The 22,023-nt window shown below is 37.4% G+C and overlaps 1 protein-coding gene across 1 annotated transcript; it reads left to right on the top strand.

Annotated features, from left to right (window-relative positions):
• The first annotated feature begins 287 nt into the window (after positions 1–287).
• LOC105439812 lies at positions 288–22,023 on the top strand. Its single transcript, XM_030978146.1, has 8 exons — positions 288–575; positions 9,365–9,589; positions 11,726–12,172; positions 13,922–14,134; positions 14,563–14,832; positions 17,860–18,021; positions 19,860–20,384; positions 20,821–22,023. Exons 1-8 carry the CDS (start codon positions 473–475, stop codon positions 21,261–21,263), a joined length of 2,388 nt encoding a protein of 795 aa, XP_030834006.1. The 5' UTR covers positions 288–472; the 3' UTR covers positions 21,264–22,023.

The following is a 22,023-nucleotide window of genomic DNA, read 5'->3' as shown; positions in this document are numbered from 1 at the left end:
TGACCATTTGTATGCATGATGAACAAGTCATTATAGACCATCACACTCTCATTCCCTCTTTTTTCTACGATTAAGATAAAATACTACTAGAGAATGTTTGAATGTACCTACAAGGAAGCCCCCTTCTTCACAGAACCCCTCGCCCAAACTTGAACCAGTTCAAGTACACCCCTAATAACATGTTGTAAGCCTCCTCCTCCTCCTGTTCCAACGAAGAGTCTTAAATACCTGCTCTGCGGGACTTCTTCCCCACATACGAGACGGACCCTAACAGATGCGCAGGAACATCCCCTAAAATCCTTGCTGGCAGAAAAGGTCTTAACAATACTCACCGTGTGACATCCCTCTTGCTATCTCCTTCATTAGACAAACCCTGAGACAAGAGCGAAAAAGAACGAAAGCGGAAAAGTACACTACCGTGAAGGAAATTGAATTGGTTCTCAAATAAACGTTTGCATCGGGGAGAAGAAAAATGGACGGACATATTCTAAACAAATCGTTGGCTAAGTTGGTCTTTCTTTTGTGGATTTATTCAGTATTTTGTGGTGCTTTCAAAGGACTAGTGCAAGCAGAAGGTAAGACTAATTCAAGTTTGTTTATAACTCGTTATTCATATTTAAAGATAAAATGGCAACGTGTCTTAGATTATATCATGTTCATGACGCTGCAAAATGTATGCATCCCATCATAATCCATTCATGATCGAGAGCCCTTAGATCCGTCCCGTAACTGGCTGTGTTCTGCAGCTGGCCAGCCGTGTTTAATTACTACCACTTTTTGCAATGTATTCATATTCCTACACTTTTGTGAACGTAATGATGACTGACTTACCCTTCGCTGAAACAAGTGATATTGATTTAGACATATTATTTCACAGTTTGCATAATGTTGATTTAACTTCCTCATCTGACGAACATTATGAGAAACGTATTTCAGATATCCTCAATAGTAAATTCGATGAAATGTTACTTCAGTTTGATCCTAACGATATTCATCATGTAAGAGAATCTCAATACCTTACTCAAAACCAGTTTATTAAAAATGTTAAAAGCACATCAAAATGTGATTTAAATTTCTTGAACCTGAATATTCGTAGCCTGAACAAAAACTTTTAGCAGTTAACTTTATTTCTGGACAATATTGATCTGTGTAACTTTATTATCGGTCTCACGGAAACATGGTTGCAAGACCAGCCTCATTCCTTTTTTTCTCTTTCTCAAGATAACCTCATATTTAATAACCGTACGAATAAAAGAGGTGGAGGCGTTGCAATGTATGTTCCAGACCATCTAAATTTTAAAGTACTTTCTGATATAAACACAATGAATCTGGCAGTGGAAGTGGTCTTTATCGAAATTGTCTTACAAAACAAGAAAAATATCGTAGTTGGTACTATTTATCGCCCCCCCCCCTTCTTCAAATCACAACGAATTCTTAGTTGAAATGCAGCATTTACTTGCTCACCCCCTTCTTCAAAATAAACATTGCATCATTATGGGAGATTTCAACGTTGATTTGTTAAAATGTAATGATAATCAGTTCTCTCATGATTTTCTGGATACCTTACTTTCATATTCTTTTGTACCAGTAATATCAAAACCCACGCGGTTATCCACTCATTCGTGTACTCTCATCGATAATATATTTGTAAATATTGATCATTTACAAACTGAATCTGGCATCATACTGTCTGACATATCAGATCATTGTCCAGTTTATTGCAAAATTCAAAATTTATTTAATTTTGCTAAATCACCTCCCCCGTCAAAAATAATAAGGAAATTTACAGCCTCCAAAATTGATAAATTAAAGGGAAAGTTGGGATCGATTGATTGGGCAGAAATTTTGGCTCATACTGATGTAAATGTGTCTTACAACAATTTTATTCACGTTCTAAAATAGCTCTTGACGAATGTATTCCTCTAGAGAGATGCAAATATTCTAGTTATAGACATGAACCACGTAATCCTTGGGTCTCTAAATCTTTATTAACCCGTTGACTACTGAATTATCTAATTCCCATAGACTTAACACAGGGACCACCAGGTTCCAGCAAGCAATGAGTTAAGATCAATTAATAGGAAAAATAACTTGTATTATAAATTTCGTGCGAATCCCAAACCTAAACTTCGTGAAAAATATGTTAAATATAAAAACATATTGACAAAGATTATGCGATTAGAGAAACAGAGATATTATTGTGCCCAGTTTGAAAAAAAGATATACAACAAAAAGGAAACATGGGGAGTTACTAATAAGGCATTGAACAAAAAAAGTGGGGAAAAAAAGCATAAAACAAATCCGAGAGGATAATAAAACCATCAATGATGAAGAATCTATTGCTAATCACTTTAATGATTACTTCTCAAACATTGGACCCAATCTTGCCAAGAAAATTCCTGTTGTCGAAAAACCCTTTCATTCTTTTTTGAAGAACAAAAATCAGAATTCTATATTTTTTAGTCCAACCAACTCATCTGAAATTCTAAAACTTGTTAATAATTTCAAAGAAAAAAGAAGTGCTGGTTATGATGAAGTCAGTAACTTTTTATTGAAAAATATTATACACGAAATAGTTGTTCCCCTAGAACACATATTTAATCTTTCCATGTCTCAGGGTACGGTTCCCGATGCCATGAAACTTGCAAAAGTTGTTCCGATTTTTAAAAAGGATGACCCCTTAGATTCATGTAATTACAGGCCCATATCTCTCCTGTCTTCCATCTCTAAAGTGTTAGAAAAACTTATCTATGATCGCACAGTAGCTTTTTTAGTGAGTAATAATATATTCTCCGACTCACAGTTTGGCTTCAGACAAAAACATTCGACTGTTCATGCTATTTTACATTTCATTAATCATGTTACTTCTGCAATCGATGATCACTCTCATACCCTTGGGATGTTTCTGGACCTCTCCAAGGCCTTTGACACAATCGACCATCAAATTCCACTATACAAACTTTCACACTATGGTATACGTGGAAGGGCCTTGGAGTGGTTCGAAAGCTACCTCACGGGTAGGAAACAATACGTATCCATAAATGGAGCAGACTCGACCTTTCAACAGTTAATTTGTGGAGTGCCACAAGGATCCCTTCTGGGGCCTCTTCTATTTATATTGTATATGAATGACTTTCAAAACTCATCCAATGTTTTGTCGTTAATATTATTCGCTGATGATTCTTCTGTGTTTTTCTCACACAAAAACCCCAATACACTACTTGAAACCGTAAATCTTGAAATGAAACTTGTTAAAGAGTGGATTTGTGCCAACAAACTTTCCTTGAATTTAAATAAAACTCAATGTATGCTCTTCAGCAGCTCTATTTCGGGATTGCCTGGCAATGTTTACATCAATGAAACGATTATAAACTTAGTTGATTCGTCAAAATTCCTTGGTTTTATCATTGACAATAAACTTTCTTGGAAAGAACACAACTTATATTTAAGTACAACTCTATCAAGGAACATTGGAATAATCAATAAATTAAAAATGTCTTTTCCTAAGTATATTTTGAAAAGTTTGTACTCGACACTTATCTTGCCTTATCTGCACTATGGCATATTTGCATGGGGTAATTCGTTTAATTACCAGTTGGACGAATTATTGATACTTCAAAAACGCGTCATACGAATAATCTGCCACACTAATAGATTAAGCCACACTAAGAGTTTATTTTTCGAAAATAAAATATTGAAAGTTCATGACCTGTTTAATTTATTTTTAGGCTGTTTTATGTTTCGATTAAATTCTAACGAACTTCCTCATGCCATCACGTCGATATTCCAAAAGAATCGACAACTTCATAATTATCCAACCCAACAGTCTTCCTTTTTTCACTTACACAAACTGAGAACTTTACTAAAACAAAAAACTTTGATTTATACTGGTCCTGTGTACTGGAACTCCTTAGACAGTTCGCTCAAACAGCTGTCAAGTTTAATTACTTTTAAATATCACTTGAAACATAATCTTCTACTCTAGTATGAAAATGAGTAAGGTCATCATGATAGAGACCATCGGTATTATCAACACTTGTTGGCTGGCTGCACCACACACCCGTTTTTGTTCTTTTGTTTTGTTTTTTGTTTTATATGTTATGTAGCAAATGTATTATGTAAAGGGAACCTTAATTACAAGCATTATGCTTCCAAGGTTTCCTCCTCATTACTGCAGATAATTGTTAGCATCATATGTATTTAATGACTTGCCATTACATTGTTTTTAATACTATATGCCTTACTTTGTAAATTCTTTTCATATGCAGTTAATGTGGAAATAAAACCTAAAAAAGATTTTTTTTTTTTTTTTTTTAAAGAATCAAACCCCTACCTGTAATTTTGGAGGAAAAAGTTAAAGGGAGCTGTTATTTTCTAAACCAAAATTATAATATATTTTAAAAAGAAAATGTCCCTCTTCAATAATAGAAACCATTTATTCCAGTCACTTTAATAATGGCAATTTCGATAAATGAATATGATATATATGTCTCGATCCTCACTTTATTACCATATCGTAAATTCTTACAAAAAAAACAAAAGTGTATTTACAAATGTATTTCACAAAAACAGGAAAGCGTGACATTTGATAGCGTTTTTTTATCAATCTGAATTTGAAATTTAAAATGAGGTTTTTGGAACAAGCATGTGAAGATTAATATTAAATATTTAAAAAATACGGACAAATGCAAATCCCTAATTGCTACATATTGCTAATTGCTGCCATGATATACAAGGAAACATGATCCCGCAACTTCGATTAAATCATAATTATCTTATATCTCAACGTCAACAACAACATGTTTTCATTTGCGATTGGTCTTGGCTTTGGGAAGTGCTTTTATATGTAATCTTGATCAATTTCTAGGAAAATGACAAACAATTATGACGGTATCATTAGTCACAAAATTAACAAAAATATCCCCCCCCCCCTAAAAGAGAGAGAGAGAAACATTCCTGAGGATTGTCAAAGAACATTATAAATGTATGTATTAAGGCTTTCCTCATTCGTAGTTTTTGTTTAAAGCAACTTGGTGAGATGGTGCTAAGGTAGTGATTTCAATGCTGAAAGTACAATTAAAGATAATCTGAAAGTTTGAGTAAAAAAAAGATCATTATTGATGATACAAATTGGAAAAAAACTGATCTGATCAATTCCTTAATTCTCCCAGCTATATTATTACAATTTAATTACATTTTAGGTGAATGAAAATCGTGTTGAAATATTTTTAAAAGCCTGTTGTATGTCTTGTTTGCATGAGAAAACGGTTGGGAAAATTCAAAAAATGGTTGGGAGAAAACCATAGATATCTTTGTTGTTTGAGAATTCTGTCAGGATTGCTTGCATTTTAGAGAGTTAGTTCAGTAGAAGGCATATAATAAGTAAAATTTAATCCAAAAATTATGCGTTTTTTTTCATCAACCTTTAACAATGATACCGAGTCACTTTAAGAACAGCATGTAGTCACAATGGAATGGATGAAATTAATTCAACCAATCTACTTTAAATGATTACCTATGATGTCCTATGGAGGACATTTGAAAATGAAAATAACGTAAACAATTCACGATGGACCCAATTATTTAACAGAAGTCGTAATGATTAATTAATAGATTTTTATTCGACAAGCTTCCAACATACAACAATATACAGGAATAACAGATACTAAATAAATCAGCTTGAACAAGATAACCCACGAAAGCTCGAGAGCTTATTTCCAATTTTTTAAACAAGTTTGGTGATGTAGGAAAAGAAGCTAGGTATTTTCGTCGTTTGTCATGTTTGGAACAGACAGAATGTCAAAGGTCATTGCCAACGGCAATGAGGTGGGAAGGAAATGATGTCAAGATATTAGCCAAATCTAATTACAGGGTCAAGTGGGTTGCATGGGCATGCTGGGATAGTAAAGTAAGGTTTACATTTTTTTTTTAAAGAGGGGTTTACAGCTGGAATGGCAGACGGGGGTGATAGCATTGTTTTTTGTTGATTGTCTGATATGTTATGTCAAGATATTACATGTAAATCTTTTTCATATTGGTGGCATGGGCGAACTGGGATATCTGGGATAGAATAAATTTAAAAGCCTAGGGGAATTCACTCTTTAAAAAGGTGTAACACTAATTGACTATTCCAAGATTACAACTTTTACTCATATTCAAATTGAAAACAGGGACAATGTAATAAACACATGTAGGCTTACTTGTACGGTTCAAGTCCTAGCAAATTGAATTTTCCTCTTTATGGTAATTTTAATTTAGCCTTTTTACTCCTCAACACATCCTTGATATTTGATTTCGCCACATGTTTTGGCCTTTTTTCGAACTATCACGGTACGTGGACAAAACATGGAACATTTCAGAAAGTCCCCTTCTCATCGAAATTGGAATAGTTATGCGCACACGATTTCTCGGAGAAAGACTTTTCTCGCGGTCAGAGGTATTAGACTAGTGATCAGCGTATTCCACAATATGTTTTTTTGTTGTTGTATAAATATAACTTAATTTCTCTCGCGGTACCCTACAGATATCTTGCGGCATTTTGTTTTTGAAAAAAGTGGACTAGACGGATATTCAGAAAGTGAAGTTCCACGAAGTCATACACTCATAGTTTATGTCTTATGAATATTATGAAAATCTTCGTTTGTTTCCTCTATAACCGCCGAACCCTCCCCCTATATCCACCCCTTAATCAGTTTATATCACCATCATGCTCAGAGGTGTCACATAGTTGAGTAGAAAGTATTATTTATTCGGTGTATCTCATTTAAAGTGCCACAATAAAGGATATATCACCACTGGCGGTAAATATACAAACAACGTTAAACCCATATATTATCTAAAAATTGCAATTTGCATCCAACATTGTCCCGAATGCGTGATGTAGGGTAGTTAATTCTAAGACGTCACACTATCGTATGTGTTTTTTGCCGTCATTTCAATTTGTGAGTGGGTTCTGGAAAGGGTATCAAAATTGCTTTATGTATTCCTCCCACTAGTGAAGACTTAACAAGTACTTTAACCAATCTGATGAGGTATAATTTACCTATTTTCCAAATGCTAATGAACCTTCTCTTTAAAGAGAAGGTTGTGTTCTGGGAAGAGGAGAAAAATAAATACTTTGTGAGCGTTATCGTTGTATTAAGTGTGGAACAACATTAGATACAATATTTCCCTGAAAATCATGGTTCTTTAAATGCCTTAATGGTAAAGACCAGTATTGGAAACGCCCCAATTTCAAAAAATGAAATGGAAGCTCTCATTACCAATCATGTGAAAGAATATGTTTTGACTAATACATGATGATAAAAAATTTGTCGGGAAACCGCCTAATAATTCATATATTTGTAAATTTGTTTCTCTCATGGTCTGTGAGAGATATAGGGTAGTCCCATATACATCTTTCTGTGTATAGTGCTTGTAACTTTACGAAGAATGGGCCAAATTTCTTATCGTTTTGATGATTCCAGAACCTTGCAGATGCTAGATGCTAGATGATCAACCTTTTGTGATCGATTCCACAACGTTTCTTTCACAATGCAATCGCATGACCATAACTGGTCTTTACCTTTAATATTCTAAATATGGGATCTAACATCATACAAATCGGGACAGATTTTTATGCCACATGTTCGTTTAGTCCCATATACATCTTTCTGTGTACAGAGCTTGTAACTTTACCAAGACTGGGCCAACTTTCTAATCATTTTGATGATTCCAGAACATTACAGTACACGCCAATATTTATATGCTAGTTGATCAACCTTATCTGATCGACTCCACAACGTTTATTTCACAATTCAATCGCATGGCCAGAACTCAACTTTATCTTTAAGCACTTGACTGGAAATGTAAAATAACTATCCGATCATTGGATCAGGATCCAGGTCATAGACCTACATTTGTGAATATCCCTAGGCATGTTTCTTTCTGGGAATTCTATCCTAGTTATTACAAAACCAGAAAACAGTAATGACTGGCTTCAGATAATCGACATTGCTCATGTTACACCAATTATAAGTGAAAGAATGCTATTCCCTCTTTTCAGTAAGTTGATTATTTAAAGATTTTGATATAGTCTTGAATATTTATGGGTAGAACACAAATATTTCAGGTTATAAATAAAGGAAAGTTCATAATTGTTTTGACAAAGATTTATATGAATCGTACAAGTTGCTAGTAAAGCATGGTTATAGCAAATTTGACATTACGGATATAGATATAAGCGACCTCTTTTGTTAGAGGAAGGAGCACAACACATACAGAGAATTTCACTTCTTGTTATTATATGCACAAAAGAGTATTTATTCAGGGAAACTAGTTTGTTCATTTTGCCCAAAAGATCCAGAGACCTACTTACACTTGCTTTTCAGTGTGGGAAGGTCAAACAGTTATGGCAATTCATTACTGAACACTTTGATTAAATTTGAATTGCATTAAGAGATATGGACTGCCGATCACAAGGTTCGCGGTTCGAGACCCGCCGCGGCACTAATGTCCTTTGGCAAGACATTGATCTACATTTGCCACACTCAACCCAGGTGATGTCAATGGGTGCCTGGCAGGAATTAATTCTTTGGAATTCTAGAGCGCCGTAATGGCAGCACAGCTAAAGCCGGGGTAATAATTTCAAAGTTTGGAAGCGCTTTAGTGATTGTAAAAAGCGCTATATGAAAACTGAGTATCATCATTATTATTAGATACATTTTTGGAATGAAGTGTTTGAATGTTATCATAACTGTGTTGAAATGTACAATTTTGAAATCTAAGGCAGAACGTCATTTACCTTCTAGAATCATATATAACAAACTATTACGGACTTTATAGAGGAGGAAAATAACTGAGCAATCAAGAGAGGCAGGTTTTCGTTGCATTTACAAAAATGGGAACAATTAGAAGTGAATATCAACGTTAACAGACCATCTAGCTCTGTTTGTTTGTTTGTTGTTGTTGTTGTTGTTATTGTTGTTGTTTGTTTGTTTGTTTGTTTGTTTTTTGTTTTTTTTTGGGGGGGGGCATTCTTGCGTGTGACTGATGTTATTGTGGTGTTGCACAACTATGTGAGTGGGTTGGGTAGTAAGGGAGGGGGTCATAATTTGTGTTATTTTATAACTGATTTCGTTCAATCTTTCTTTTACGATTGTTATTTATGCATTTTACATTGTATTGAATTATTGTATTGTGTTATTTTGATGAAAAAGATTGTATTCTGAAGAATTATTGATATTGTTTTGATATTGAATCAAAATTAAAATTATAATTACGGGGAAATGTTTTACGGTGGGTGTGCGTGTGTGTGTGTTCGGGTTGGTTGTATTGGAGCATCCTTTGAATGGGAATCTGAATCAATTTTCTCCTCTGTGTTCAGGTTGGAACAGTGATGGTCATAGCGAAGTTTACAGCAGCGTTGATCTTGTACCATGCATCTTCAAGGGCGAGATATATTCCCATGGTGATTCGTGGATCATTGATCGAGATACAAAGTGCCATTGCAATGACAGTGACGTCATTTGTGACGTCATGACATGCCCGTATCTGAACTGCGACAATCCAGTCGCCATCCCGAAAGAGCCTTGTCCATTGTGCTTCCATAGTAAGTATCAAATGTAAAAATTGTAACAATATGATCAAATACGATGTTAGTTTATAAATAATTCCCAATGTGATTTAACAAAAAAAAAAATCATATTTATCATAATTTGTTTAGATGGTGATTATGAAAATGGTAATAATATATAGTCACATCTAAAAACTACGACAAAAAGATGAACAATAAGAACACCCAAAATGGTTATTATGAAAATATTCTTATAATAATAATGATAATAATAATAATGATAATAATAATAATGATAATAATACTAGTTATTATAAAAGTAATAACGATAATATTGATAATAATCATAATCATAATAATTTTAACAACAATCACACCAAAACGAATACTTATAATAACGATAACAATAATGATAACGATATGATATGTTTTTTTTTTATCATTAAGGGTAGCTTCATTTGCATTATTAATTTAAATCATGAGGACCCGGCAGTCACGTCATGGTACAATTAATATTGCATACTCCGTAGTTTAAATTCACAAAATACGTGTATAATGTACAGATACGTTTAAAACATACAAAGTGCTGTTGTATTTCCAAGTTACTCCAAACTTACACAATTATTCATAGGTAGACATGGTAAAGTTTATGTACAAATATTAAGTGAATACTTTCAATAATAATTATATTCCGCTTTCATATTTAACTTAGCACATATATTATTCCCCCGATCATCGGGTTCAGGCTTGCCCGTACATGATGTGTGCACATTCTTCTCTCCCTGGGGATCATTCCAGCTAGGCGCCATTTTACAGACGCTCACAATTCTGAGCAAACTAAATCAACGTTCGCATCCTACCTGGTACCCATGTAACACATGGGTGTAGAGGGCCAAAGGAGCCGCGGCGGGACTCGAACCCCGTATCTTGTGATCTGCAGTCGGATGACTCATTAACTAGACCACATCACCTCTACCTTTAAACAATTTGGCCCGAATTCACAAAGGAGGTTTGTCGACAAACCGAGGTTTATGTGCGTCATACGACGCGTTTCGACGCGTTTTTACAAACCTTGGTTTGAAAAAACAAAAGAAGGTTTGTCGAAACAAAAGCAGGTTTTTCGACAAATCTCCTTTGTGAATTCGGGCCTTAGGGTTCGCGTGCAAGTATTAATGTATACTTCATGTTCGATAGTAAATTTGATTAACCTCATGATATTGGCTATCATGTTATCCTATCTCGCTAGGCTCATGCTATCACATACTTTTCTCAGCTAGGTGGAACTTCTCCCCAGGGATCGGGCCAGGGATTCATTGGGAGCACTTTAACTGCCACAAATAAATAATATTATATTCCACATACTAAGAATCTTGCTCTACGATTGGTCAAAAGTAAATCACGTGATGAAAGATAGTTCGCCCATTATTCATGGGAGAAGCAAAAAGTTCGTTACACTGTGTAAATAGTACTACTATCTACACAGTGCAACGCACTTTCACTGAAGATAGAGGTACTATCTACACAGGGTAACGCACTTTTACTGAAGATTATCCAACAGCGCACTTAAACAGGCGTAATTAAGCGCGCATTACCAATGAGCGCAGTTATTAAAGCGAACACATGCGCGCACCGTACCCTGAAGGGGTTGGGTTAAACTTTTAACTTTTTGGTGTAGATTTGGGCCTGGTGTCTTTCATGTATAAACGTCCTTTTCTTTTTGTAGTTGAATTGTTTTAGATGTGGAATATAAAGCAAATAATCACCTTTTGGTTTCAGGCGATGGCAAATTATCACTTCCTCGTCGATCAGAATGTATACGCTATCTTTCCTCAGCTTCGCTTCGGAAAGATAGCTACATCCAGATCGCCTCGGAAGTGATAGTTTGTTCCATCACCTTCACCAACGGTAGTTATTTGCTTATTATTGACTAAGTAGGCCCTGTAGTGTACCATTCGTCCAAACCATTAAAGGGAGAATGAAGTGTGCGTGTGTGTGTGTGTGTGTGTGTGGGGGGGGGGGTGGCACCGCCTCTCAATGAGATAAAAATGTGGATAAAATATGGATGAAATTAGAATTAGCACAGCCATATATCTCTCAAGTCTAACTTTCTCTCTCTCTCTCTCTCCTTTTACTATTCTCTCTCCCTCTTTCTCTCTCTCTCTACCCATACAGACGTCATTGCCCAGGCGCTACACGTTGAACTTCGCCGTCTGAATGACGTCATGACTGGCCACGGCCAACCCGTCACATTGACCTTTAACATTGACGTCCTATTCGACGAATTCTCGCAGACGACGAGCGTGACCGGTAAACGCCTATGGAAGGTCTCGGCGTGGGCGAGCAGCGACCCTGACGGGGGAGGAGCGCGACACGGCTACGTCGACCAAGTCCTCACCGCGCGACAGGCGTCACGGTTGCACAAAAAGGATACCGATTTCGTCATCAATGACATCACCTTTGACCTCGTTCCTCCATCTTGTGAAGCTGTGCGCCATATTTGCCTCAGTTTTGCCCGGGGTGACGCACCTACCACAAAATCGGGACTGGAGCTCATTTTTACCGGACCTAGGGAGGATAGCCGAGATATCAGGAAGTGTGTGCCAGCCCCAACTTGCAATGGTAATTTATTTAGAGTCTACAACGAGCAAAATACCAGCTGCACAACAGGCGTCAATTTGATTGCTTTATTACCTCCGCTAGTTTATGGTGTAAAGGTGGTCATCATATATAATCTAACACAATGTCAATCTTTGAACTGTTCGTTTTACATTCACTTTGGTCATGCCAATTGAAGACACATGGAACGTCAAAGATCATGCTATTCCTTTTCCTATATCAGAAGAAAAAAAAAAGAAAGGAGTGAACCCTTTCCTCATTTTTTAAACAAAATGCCCAGGTATCCCAGCTCTCTTTGAGGTTAAAGTTCATTATCAAGTCATGTAACCCCTATTTTCATGGGCATCAGCTGTAATAAGGTTAAGTTACGATCAAGATCCATGACCTATATATAGGTTATTGAATTATCTCTCAAAACAAGAGCACTGGCTCTCCTCCTAATCAAACGGTGGCGCGATACCCCCTTGCTGTCCAAGGCCGCATTCACACATTGCACGGTAAACAAACTAATGAAGAAACAAACAGACAAACAGACAAACAAACTAATGAAAAAAACAAAAACAAATATAGCTGGGGCTGAAAGGGAAAGAATGTAAGATTTGTTTTGGATGAGGGTGTGCCGCTTAAGCCTCGAAACCCCTACCCATTATTAGGAGTAATTTGGGGGCATTTTTTTCGAAAAAGGACCCATGTTTCACATTTTTTTCTTTTCTTTTTCTTGGGGGGAGGGGGGGTTGCAGGTGGCAAACACCCGAAGAAAAAAATTGGGGGGGGGGGGCGGGGGGGGGGGGGGTTAAAAGTGGGACCCATGTTTAGGGATTTTTTGTGAAAAAGTGAGCCATTAGAGCGGCACACCCTTGTATGTCCCAATATTTGAGTACCGCTTCCCCACCCCCACCCCCCCCCCCCCCACGGGGGGGGGGGGTGTATGGGTACCCGGCTAGAGCGCCATTATGGCAGCCACGCTAATGCTTATTACGGAGCTACAGGACTTTTAAGTCTGACAGACATGAATACTATACAAGAACCCCGTATAATTATTGTCGTCATTATTATTATTATTCAGTAACACTTTTTTATAAACATATAACATTTAAAGGAAATTGGGGAGGATTGATCCCCCACGTCCTTCAACTTCCATTGAATCATCATTCCTTCATTTCAAATCTTTCCCGGACGCAAAACCCCCGACCCCCACGTCAATCAACTTCCATGGCTTCATTAGAATCATCATTACTTTATTTTAAATCTTTCCCATACGCAAAACCCCCGACCCGCACGTCCATCAACTTTCATGGCTTCAGTAGAAACAACATTCCTTTATTACAACTCTTTCACAGACGCAAAACCCCCGACCCCCACGTCCATCAACTTCCATGGCTTCAGTAGAAACATCATTCCTTTATTACAAATCTTTCCCATACGCAAAACCCCCGACCCCCACGTCCATCAACTTCCATGGCTTCAGCAGAAACATCATTCCTTTATTACAAATCTTTCCCAGGCGCAAAACCCCCGACCCCCACGTCCATCAACTTCCATGGCTTCAGTAGAAACACCATTCCTTTATTACAAATCTTTCAAAGACGCAAAACCCCCGACCCCCACGTCCATCAACTTCCATGGCTTCAGTAGAAACATCATTCCTTTATAACAAATCTTTCCCATACGCAAAACCCCCGACCCCTACGTCCATCAACTCCCAACGGCTTCAGCAGAATCATCATTTTTTTAATTTCAAATCTTTCACAGACGCAGAACCGCTACAACCCAAATCGTACACGGGTCAGACGTGTAGATCTGGAGGACGGGAATACCAAGCCGGTGAAGAATGGAAGAAAACCGATTGTAAAAATTGTGTTTGTGTTGAAGGGCGTCCGGAGTGTACTACTGAACGATGCTTACGGCCTAACTGCGCTGACCCAATACAAGTCGAAGGAGTGTGTTGCAGTCTCTGCCCTTTTCGTAAGTTCACATGCTCTGTTCCTCCTGTTCCGTTCTGTTCCGTTCTGCTCCGTTCTGCTCTATTCTGTTATGTTCTTTTTCTCTTCTGTTCCCAACCTTTATAATCTCGTTGCTTTCTTTCCCTCGTATTTTGCTCCTCAACTATATTTTGATGATAGGGGGGGGGGGGGAGATCAACAAAACGACTTTCTTTATTTTTCTTCCGAAGCAAACAATCTTGTCTGTAAAGTCGTTGAGAAGCAAACAAAGAAAGATAGAGGCAGAGGGAACGAAAAACTGTTTCTCAAGTTTCGCTGGTTGGGGAGGGGGGAGTTGAAATTCTACGCGGTTTGTGACTAATTATGTCGGGTTTCGACTGTGTGAACACGAATGCCAATGTATTATAATACATTTTCTCAATTCGTCCTCTCATGTAAACTCGCCTGTAGGGTTGATCGGATTAAAACTCTCATACTCCACGAGAGGGCCGTACGACTACAATACGGGGCAGATCAGATATCTCGACGTCACTCTCACCCCCACCTTCAGAGAAACCGCACAAACCACCGGGGTGAAAGGGCAACAACTGTGGAAGCTGAGTGCGTGGGCGAGCACGAATAACAAAGGGACTGGATCACGGATGATGTACGTCGATCAGATTCTCGACGACAGGCAACAATCGCAGACCCACACCAAAGGAAAGAAGTTCAAGATAAAAAGTGAGTCCCATTTTTATTTTTCGCAATTGCTATCCATATTTAAAATTGAACAAGCGAAGACCCATCTTATCACAGAGCTATTTTTGGTCTGCTTTACTGTGTTCATTTTATTTCCATTTCTCGTATAAAAATACATTTAACAATACATTATAGATATAAGCAAATATATAAATATAAATAATACAAAGAATATGGAGGAGCCAGCAGAGGCCATTGGCCTTTCAAAGGCTGGGCTCCAATGTCCGCAGATAATAATACAAACTAAAGAGAAAAGAAACAATGGGTAGTAAATAAATAAACAAATGAGTACAGGATAATTAAATTAAACATACGATAGGAATTCCTTCATTAAATAGTTCTTGTATTTACGTTTAAATGAGGCAACAGATGGGCACATTTTTATATCGGTAGGTATTGCATTCCAACTAATTACTACAGAATATTTAACTGATCTACGTGAAGTATGGTATTTTAACAATGGAATATATAAATCATTAGCATGTCTTGTGTAATGTGGATGAACATCCTTTGTTATTTTGAACATATTATTGAAAATAGAAGGTAACATATTCTTAAAGTACATATACATAAATGATCCAACTTGCAATTCATGTATTTGAAATATGGTAAGTACATTTAATTTCCTAAAAAGCGGTTCAGATGGGGTTCTGGGGTGAGAATTTGTAATTGCACGTAGTGCTCTTTTCTGTAAAACATAAACTTGATTCATTAAAGTTTTTGCACAATGTCCCCATATCAAAGTACAATAGGACAGATGAGGAAGAATGATTGCATTGTAGATATTAATCAATATATTTCTATATAATTCCCCTATTGCACATGAAATCTTCCGCCGGGTATTATTAATATGTGGAGCCCAAGTAAGATTTTCATCAAGTGTCATTCCAAGAAATACAGTATTAGAAACTTGTAATATATTATAGTTATTAATTTTAATGTCACAAATTTGACCTGAAAGTTTTTTGTTTTTCTGCTTGAATATCATATAATTAGTTTTTTGGAATTTATAAGTAATTTGATAGCCAAAAACCACAACTCAATTTTTGGTATTTCTGAAGTAATCATGGTTGACATTTCATTGATGTTTTTACCAGACACAAAGAGGTTTGTGTCATCTGCAAATATGATTGGGCAAAGGTTTGGGCTTACGTATTGTATGTCATTAACATATAATAGAAAAATTAATGGGCATAAAATTGACCCTTGCGGAATACCTCCAGCGAATGTCAATAATGTGGAGTTAACACCATATATATAAAAAATTGTTTTCTGTTAAATAAATAGCTGTAAATGTATCAATTCTAAAGGAATTCCTCTAATACCATAAAATTTCAACTTACGTTACCAAATATCATGCTTCATTGAGTCGAATGCCTTTGATAGATCCAAAAATATTCCTAGTCCAATATTCTTATTTTCAAAAGCTGTATTAAGTTGATCGATAAATTCAATTAGGGCCATAGATGTAGAATGTCCACATCGGAAACCAAATTTTCTATTGTATAAAATATTGTGTTTACATATACAAGACATAAGTTTTGCATATATCAATTTTTCAAAAAGTTTATCAAAGACCGAAAGCAGGGACACAGGTCGATAGTTTGTACACAAAGATTTATCTCCCTTTTTAAATATTGGCAAAACTTTAGCAACTTTTAAAGCATCTGGAAAGCATCCTGTTTCTATAGAGGTATTGAAAATATGAGTTAACACTGGAGCAACAATGTGTATACATTGTTTTACAACTTTGGTGTCTATATCATCGTAACCTGGGCTTTTGCCTTCTTTTAAACTTAACACTGTATTGATTACCTCAGATTCCTTTGTACATGTGAAAAATAATGATTGTGGATAATCACCACACAAATATTTAATAGGGTCTGTTAAAAGGGTTTTCTTTTACCCTTTTACATTGAAAGCGCCTATAGTATTTCTTTTTGTACATCACAGTATTTACATTTTGATGAAAAAGGGTACAGTTGTTAACTTTTTGTTTATCTCAGAGCGGTTCCTGTTTCTTCTATCACATCCCGATCTCTCATCATGTTCATAGTCAAATATTAATGTCAGGACCCACCAAATATGGTATGCTTGGATTAAATGAACCAAAACTAACACACAAAAAATTAAAACCAAAAAAAGAAAGAAAGAAAAGAGAGTAAGATCTTGCTGATCTTAACTCCCACATAAAGACCCACCTATTTTATATCTGAAATTAAAGTCCCTGGCATGTGTGTGTTTGTGAGTGTATCTGTGGAGTGTATTCGTTTTTGTGTCTGTGTGTGATAATGTATGTAGTCTTGTTTGTTAATTTTCAATCTTTAACTGTTTTTTCACTTGTTATCCTTTCAGGATACCATGTTACAAGCATTTTGCTTTTCGATGTTCGAAACTATAATTATATTTACTATTTTAAATTGATATACTGTTATTGTTTTCATTTGATGATATTTTATGGTTGAATCAATAAATACTTAAAAGTGCTCAAAATCCACAACCCACGCCGGACACGATTCAACTCCACTCCTCTACAAATCATTCTATTATACGATAATCATTACAGATGTTCTTTGACTTTGTTGACGAGTTTTGGCCGAATCCAAAAGATAATTCGGCAAAGCTCGGCATGGGTCAAAGGTATCCGAATACCGTTCGGATTATTATGTAGTAGTTGAACAATTTGACTAAGGGTCAGTAACATGTAAAGCTTTGAAAAAATGTAGCACATATTCAACAGATTGCAACATTCAATATTGCCACAGGTCATCATGTATTATCCCGTATTATAATGATGTCAGGACCCATGAAATATTTTATGCTGAGATTAAATGGACTAAAACAAACAAACAAACAAACAAACAAGCACACAAAAACAAATCCAACATGATCGAAAATTTGAACCCGTTATCATGAATCTTATCGGAGTTTTCTTTTTAACATGTATAAGTTGATTCAAATTTGTAAATTGTAATGTTTAATCGACTTTTTATCGTGTTTCCCTTTTAGATGCAAGGTATGATCTAGAGAATTACGAATGTGAGCTGGTGCGGTATTTCTGTTTCGCATTTGGTATTGGAGATGATCCACAACCTGAACATGGCGTCGAGTTTGAACTTAGGGGAATAAATCACGATTACATCACTTGCATAGATGCTCAAGATTGCCTACGTGAGTATGGTGTTCTACAAATGGTATTCTAAAGGCGGCTCTGGAGTATTATGCTAGTCGTGTACATATATGAAAAAGGGTCATGAAATATATGAAAATGTATCTTTTAAAGAGAAGGTTGAGTTATGGTGAGAGGTGAAAAATAATTTGTGAGCATCATAATTGTTATTATGCAACTGGGAAGAACATCAGAGAAAAAAAGTTCCCTGAAAAGCATGGCTCTTCAAATGCATTTATATTCTAAAGATGACATGTAACAGCTTAAAATGAGGCCCGATTTTGGTGGCGAAATATAGGGGTGTTGAAACAAATCTGGTGACGAAATATAGGGTGTCAGAACCAGTAGCGTACGCAGGATTTTTTCAAGGGGGGGGGGTTGACTTTTTTTAATCGGGCCGAAAATTTTCGACGACTCAGCCACCCGCTGAATACGCGGAGGGGGGGGGTGTCGGAACAAATCGGGTGACGAAATAAGAGGGTGTCGAAACAAATCGTGTGCAGAAATAACGGGGTGTCGAAACAAATCAGGCTACGAAATATAGGGTGTCAGAATATAGGGATGACAATAATATAGAGTGTCAGAACAAGGCGGGTGATGAAATAAAGTGGTGTCGAAAAAATGGGGTGCAGAAATAATGGGGTGGCGGAACAAATCGGGTGACGAAATAAAGTGGTGTCGAAAAAATGGGGTGCAGAAATAACGGGGTGTCGGAACAAATCGGGTGACGAAATAAGAGGGTGACGAAACAAATCGGGTGCAGAAATAACGGTGTGTCGGAACAAATCGGGTGAAGAAAAAAAGGGGTGTTGGAACAAATCGGGGGAATAAATAACGAGCTGTCGGAACAAACCGGATAAGGAAATATCGGGGTGTCCGAACAAATCGTGTATAGAAATAACGGGGTGTCGGAACAAATCGGGTGACGAAATAATGGGGTGTCGGAACAAATTGGGTGACGCAATAACGGGTTGTCGGATCAATCGGGTGACGAAATAACGGGGTGTCGGAACAAATCGGGTGACGAAATAAAGGGTGTCGGAACAAATTGGATGACGAAATAACGGGGTGTTGGAACAAATCGCGTGACTAAATAAAGGGGTGTCGGAACAATTCGGGTGACGAAATATCGGGGTGTCGGAACAAATCGGGTAACGAAATAAGAGGGTGTCGAAACAAAGCGGGTGACGAAATATCGGGATGTTAAAACATAGGGATGACAATAATATAGGGGTGTTGGAACAAAGTGGGTGAAGAAAAAAGAGGTGTCGCAACATAGGGGGGGGGGGACGAAATATTTGGGTGTCAGAAAATAAGGATGACAACAATATAGGGGTGTCAGAAAATAGGGGGTGTCGGAATAGAAAAGTGGTGTAATATTATGTTGTTGGAACGTAGGAGTGACGAAATATTTGGGTGTCAGAATGTAGGTATGACAAAATGTAGGGTGTCGGAACAAAGTGGCTGACGAAATATCGGGGTGTCGAAAATAGGGGGTGACGAAATGTAGGGTGTCGGAATAGAAAGGTGGTGGAATATTAAATTTTTGGAACAAAGGAGTGACAAAACATAAGGATGTGGGTACATAGTTGTGACAAAATATAGGATTGTCGGATCATAGGAGTTATCAAATATAACATATCAATAGGAACATACGGGTACCGGATTTTTGGGCTAGGAAAATTAGTGAGATGAAATGTTGAACTACACATGTTCTCCTGAACACGAAGAAGAGAATACAACATTATTTGTATACATCTGAGCGTGCATATATGAGATGCTGCAACGTGTTTGAGTGACAATACGATAGTCAATATGTTCTGATTTCTAATATATGTAGCTGACGAAGATCTGGACAGTCACTGGGTAGACCCCGATGCCCCAGTAGAAACTACAACGCAGCCACCCCCAACAACAACGCTACCACCAACAACAACAACGCTACCACCAACCACCACAACAGTCAGAACAACCACCACTACCCGGCGTCCCGTTGTCGACTCAAACTTAGTCGACGGAACAACTGGAGACAACAATGGAGCTTCGTCCGGGAAAGGCAAAGGCAAGGGAAAAGGAAAGGGTAAGGGTAAGGACAAAGACAGAGGCACTACTACTGGTGGCGGTGGTGTTGGAAGTCGGCCAGACCCTTGGGTACCTGTCTACTCGGAAGTTGAACCGCGCCCTCCACGTCCGTGCGTCACACGCGTCACCGAGCATCGCCATGGGAAACGATGGGACGCTGGTCCGTGCACGAGGTGTAAATGTAATGATGCATCCATCCGATGTCTCATCAAGAGTTGCCCACCGTACTTCTGTTACGATCCAATCGATATAGAGGGCGAGTGTTGCCCCTTCTGTCCCTCAAGTGAGTTGATATCCGCTACCGAAAATTATTTCTATTATTACGTAATTTAGAATGTATCGAGCGATTGTCGCCGAATCATGTACATATTGACCTACAAAGTTCAAGCATTGCTTTTTGTTGTAGAATCCTTCTACTTTACCAACTTGACAATGAACGCTTTTATAGTACATCCTTTTGCGATCATATTATGTGTGATAAGATTAAGTGAAAATAACTCACGCATCGATGTTCTGTTTTTTGCGTCGAACTGTACCATTTTGTTTGACAGTGGAAAGTTGACGGTTAATTTGAAACTCAGTTTACTCATGAAAACTCGTGAGAAAGACGTCAGAAGATGGGTTTCAAGCACAACGAATGATTAAAATCAAATACATGAATTTGAAAAAGAAATAATACTTTCTTGATTTTCCTCCTTTCAATTTTTTAACGCTTTAAGATGTGCTCGTTACCCAAGTTACACCAGCAATCATGTCTAACATCGGAGAACTAAGATCGGGCCAACGGGTCTCACTCTCTCTCATGGTGAACGTGACCTTCAGAGAGTCTTGGGATACTACCGGTGTTTCCGGCGAGGACTTATGGAAGATCTCAGTATGGACAAGCCGCAGACCTGAAGGAACGGACCCCTCCAACATGGTAGACCAGGCCCTCAGCGCCAAGCAGAGAGTTCAGAAGTACGTCTGGGGAGATCCATTTGCGTTCAAAGGTGTCGGGTATCGGATGAGGGTGAACAGCTGTCAAGATGTCCGCTATGTCTGCATCAAGTTCGGTCAGTCGGAAAACCCGCTAACGCAACACGGCTTTGGCTTCCACTTGCGAGCACGGCCCGATGAGGGCGTGCTTGAAGTCTGTACGCGTCTTCCGGATTGCAGAAGATAATTTCTCTGGCAGCGCAAGTAAATTAAAAGTAGTTAGAGACAATTTGCAAATACTGGAAAAGACTTGTAATGACTTTAGTTGTACAAAGCCCGTCTTTACGTCAACTTTATACTTATCACCTGTGAGCAAAATTAATGAGGAACTGCAAAAAATAGTCACCGCGTGGCAACGAGTCTGCATCTTATTACAAACTGACGGGTATGCTAAAGGCAACGGTTTCATTATAATAATCAAATGCAGAAGTATTTCAATTATGGAACAAACAGTCGGTTAATCGAACTATCGTTAGTTTAGCTTAAAAAAGAAGAAGCAACAGATTTCCAGCTGTGGAAAACAATAGTTTCAAGCTATCAAGATATGCACCATGTTATAATTATTTGTGTATATACCTAGTGATGTTGGTGTTATTGGTATATTACTTCAGCAATGACAAAGGTATACAAAGAAAAAGATATCATAATATGAAAAGCCCAGGATAATCACGTGACATGATGAAACGTACATGCAGCCAGGATAGGTAACATTTAAAGATATAAATCATTTCAAATCTGTTAAGAGAAAGGTTAGGTAGAGATAACCCCTACGTTTCTTTTATCCAAATATAAACATCGAACTATTGACATTCATCGCTTGGTGGACCAAAAGTGAAATTACACATTTAACTTGTAAAGTGAGCTACAGATCGATACGAGAAAGTTTAAAGGTACTATGTCCCATTTGCAGGCCAAAAAAATAAAAAGGTTAAATTCCAACGGCATTT

Source organism: Strongylocentrotus purpuratus, unplaced genomic scaffold, assembly GCF_000002235.5.
Source record: "Strongylocentrotus purpuratus isolate Spur 01 unplaced genomic scaffold, Spur_5.0 spur5_scaffold_1, whole genome shotgun sequence".
Lineage (NCBI taxonomy): Eukaryota > Metazoa > Echinodermata > Echinoidea > Camarodonta > Strongylocentrotidae > Strongylocentrotus > Strongylocentrotus purpuratus.
This window is presented reverse-complemented; position numbering and strand designations above follow the sequence as displayed.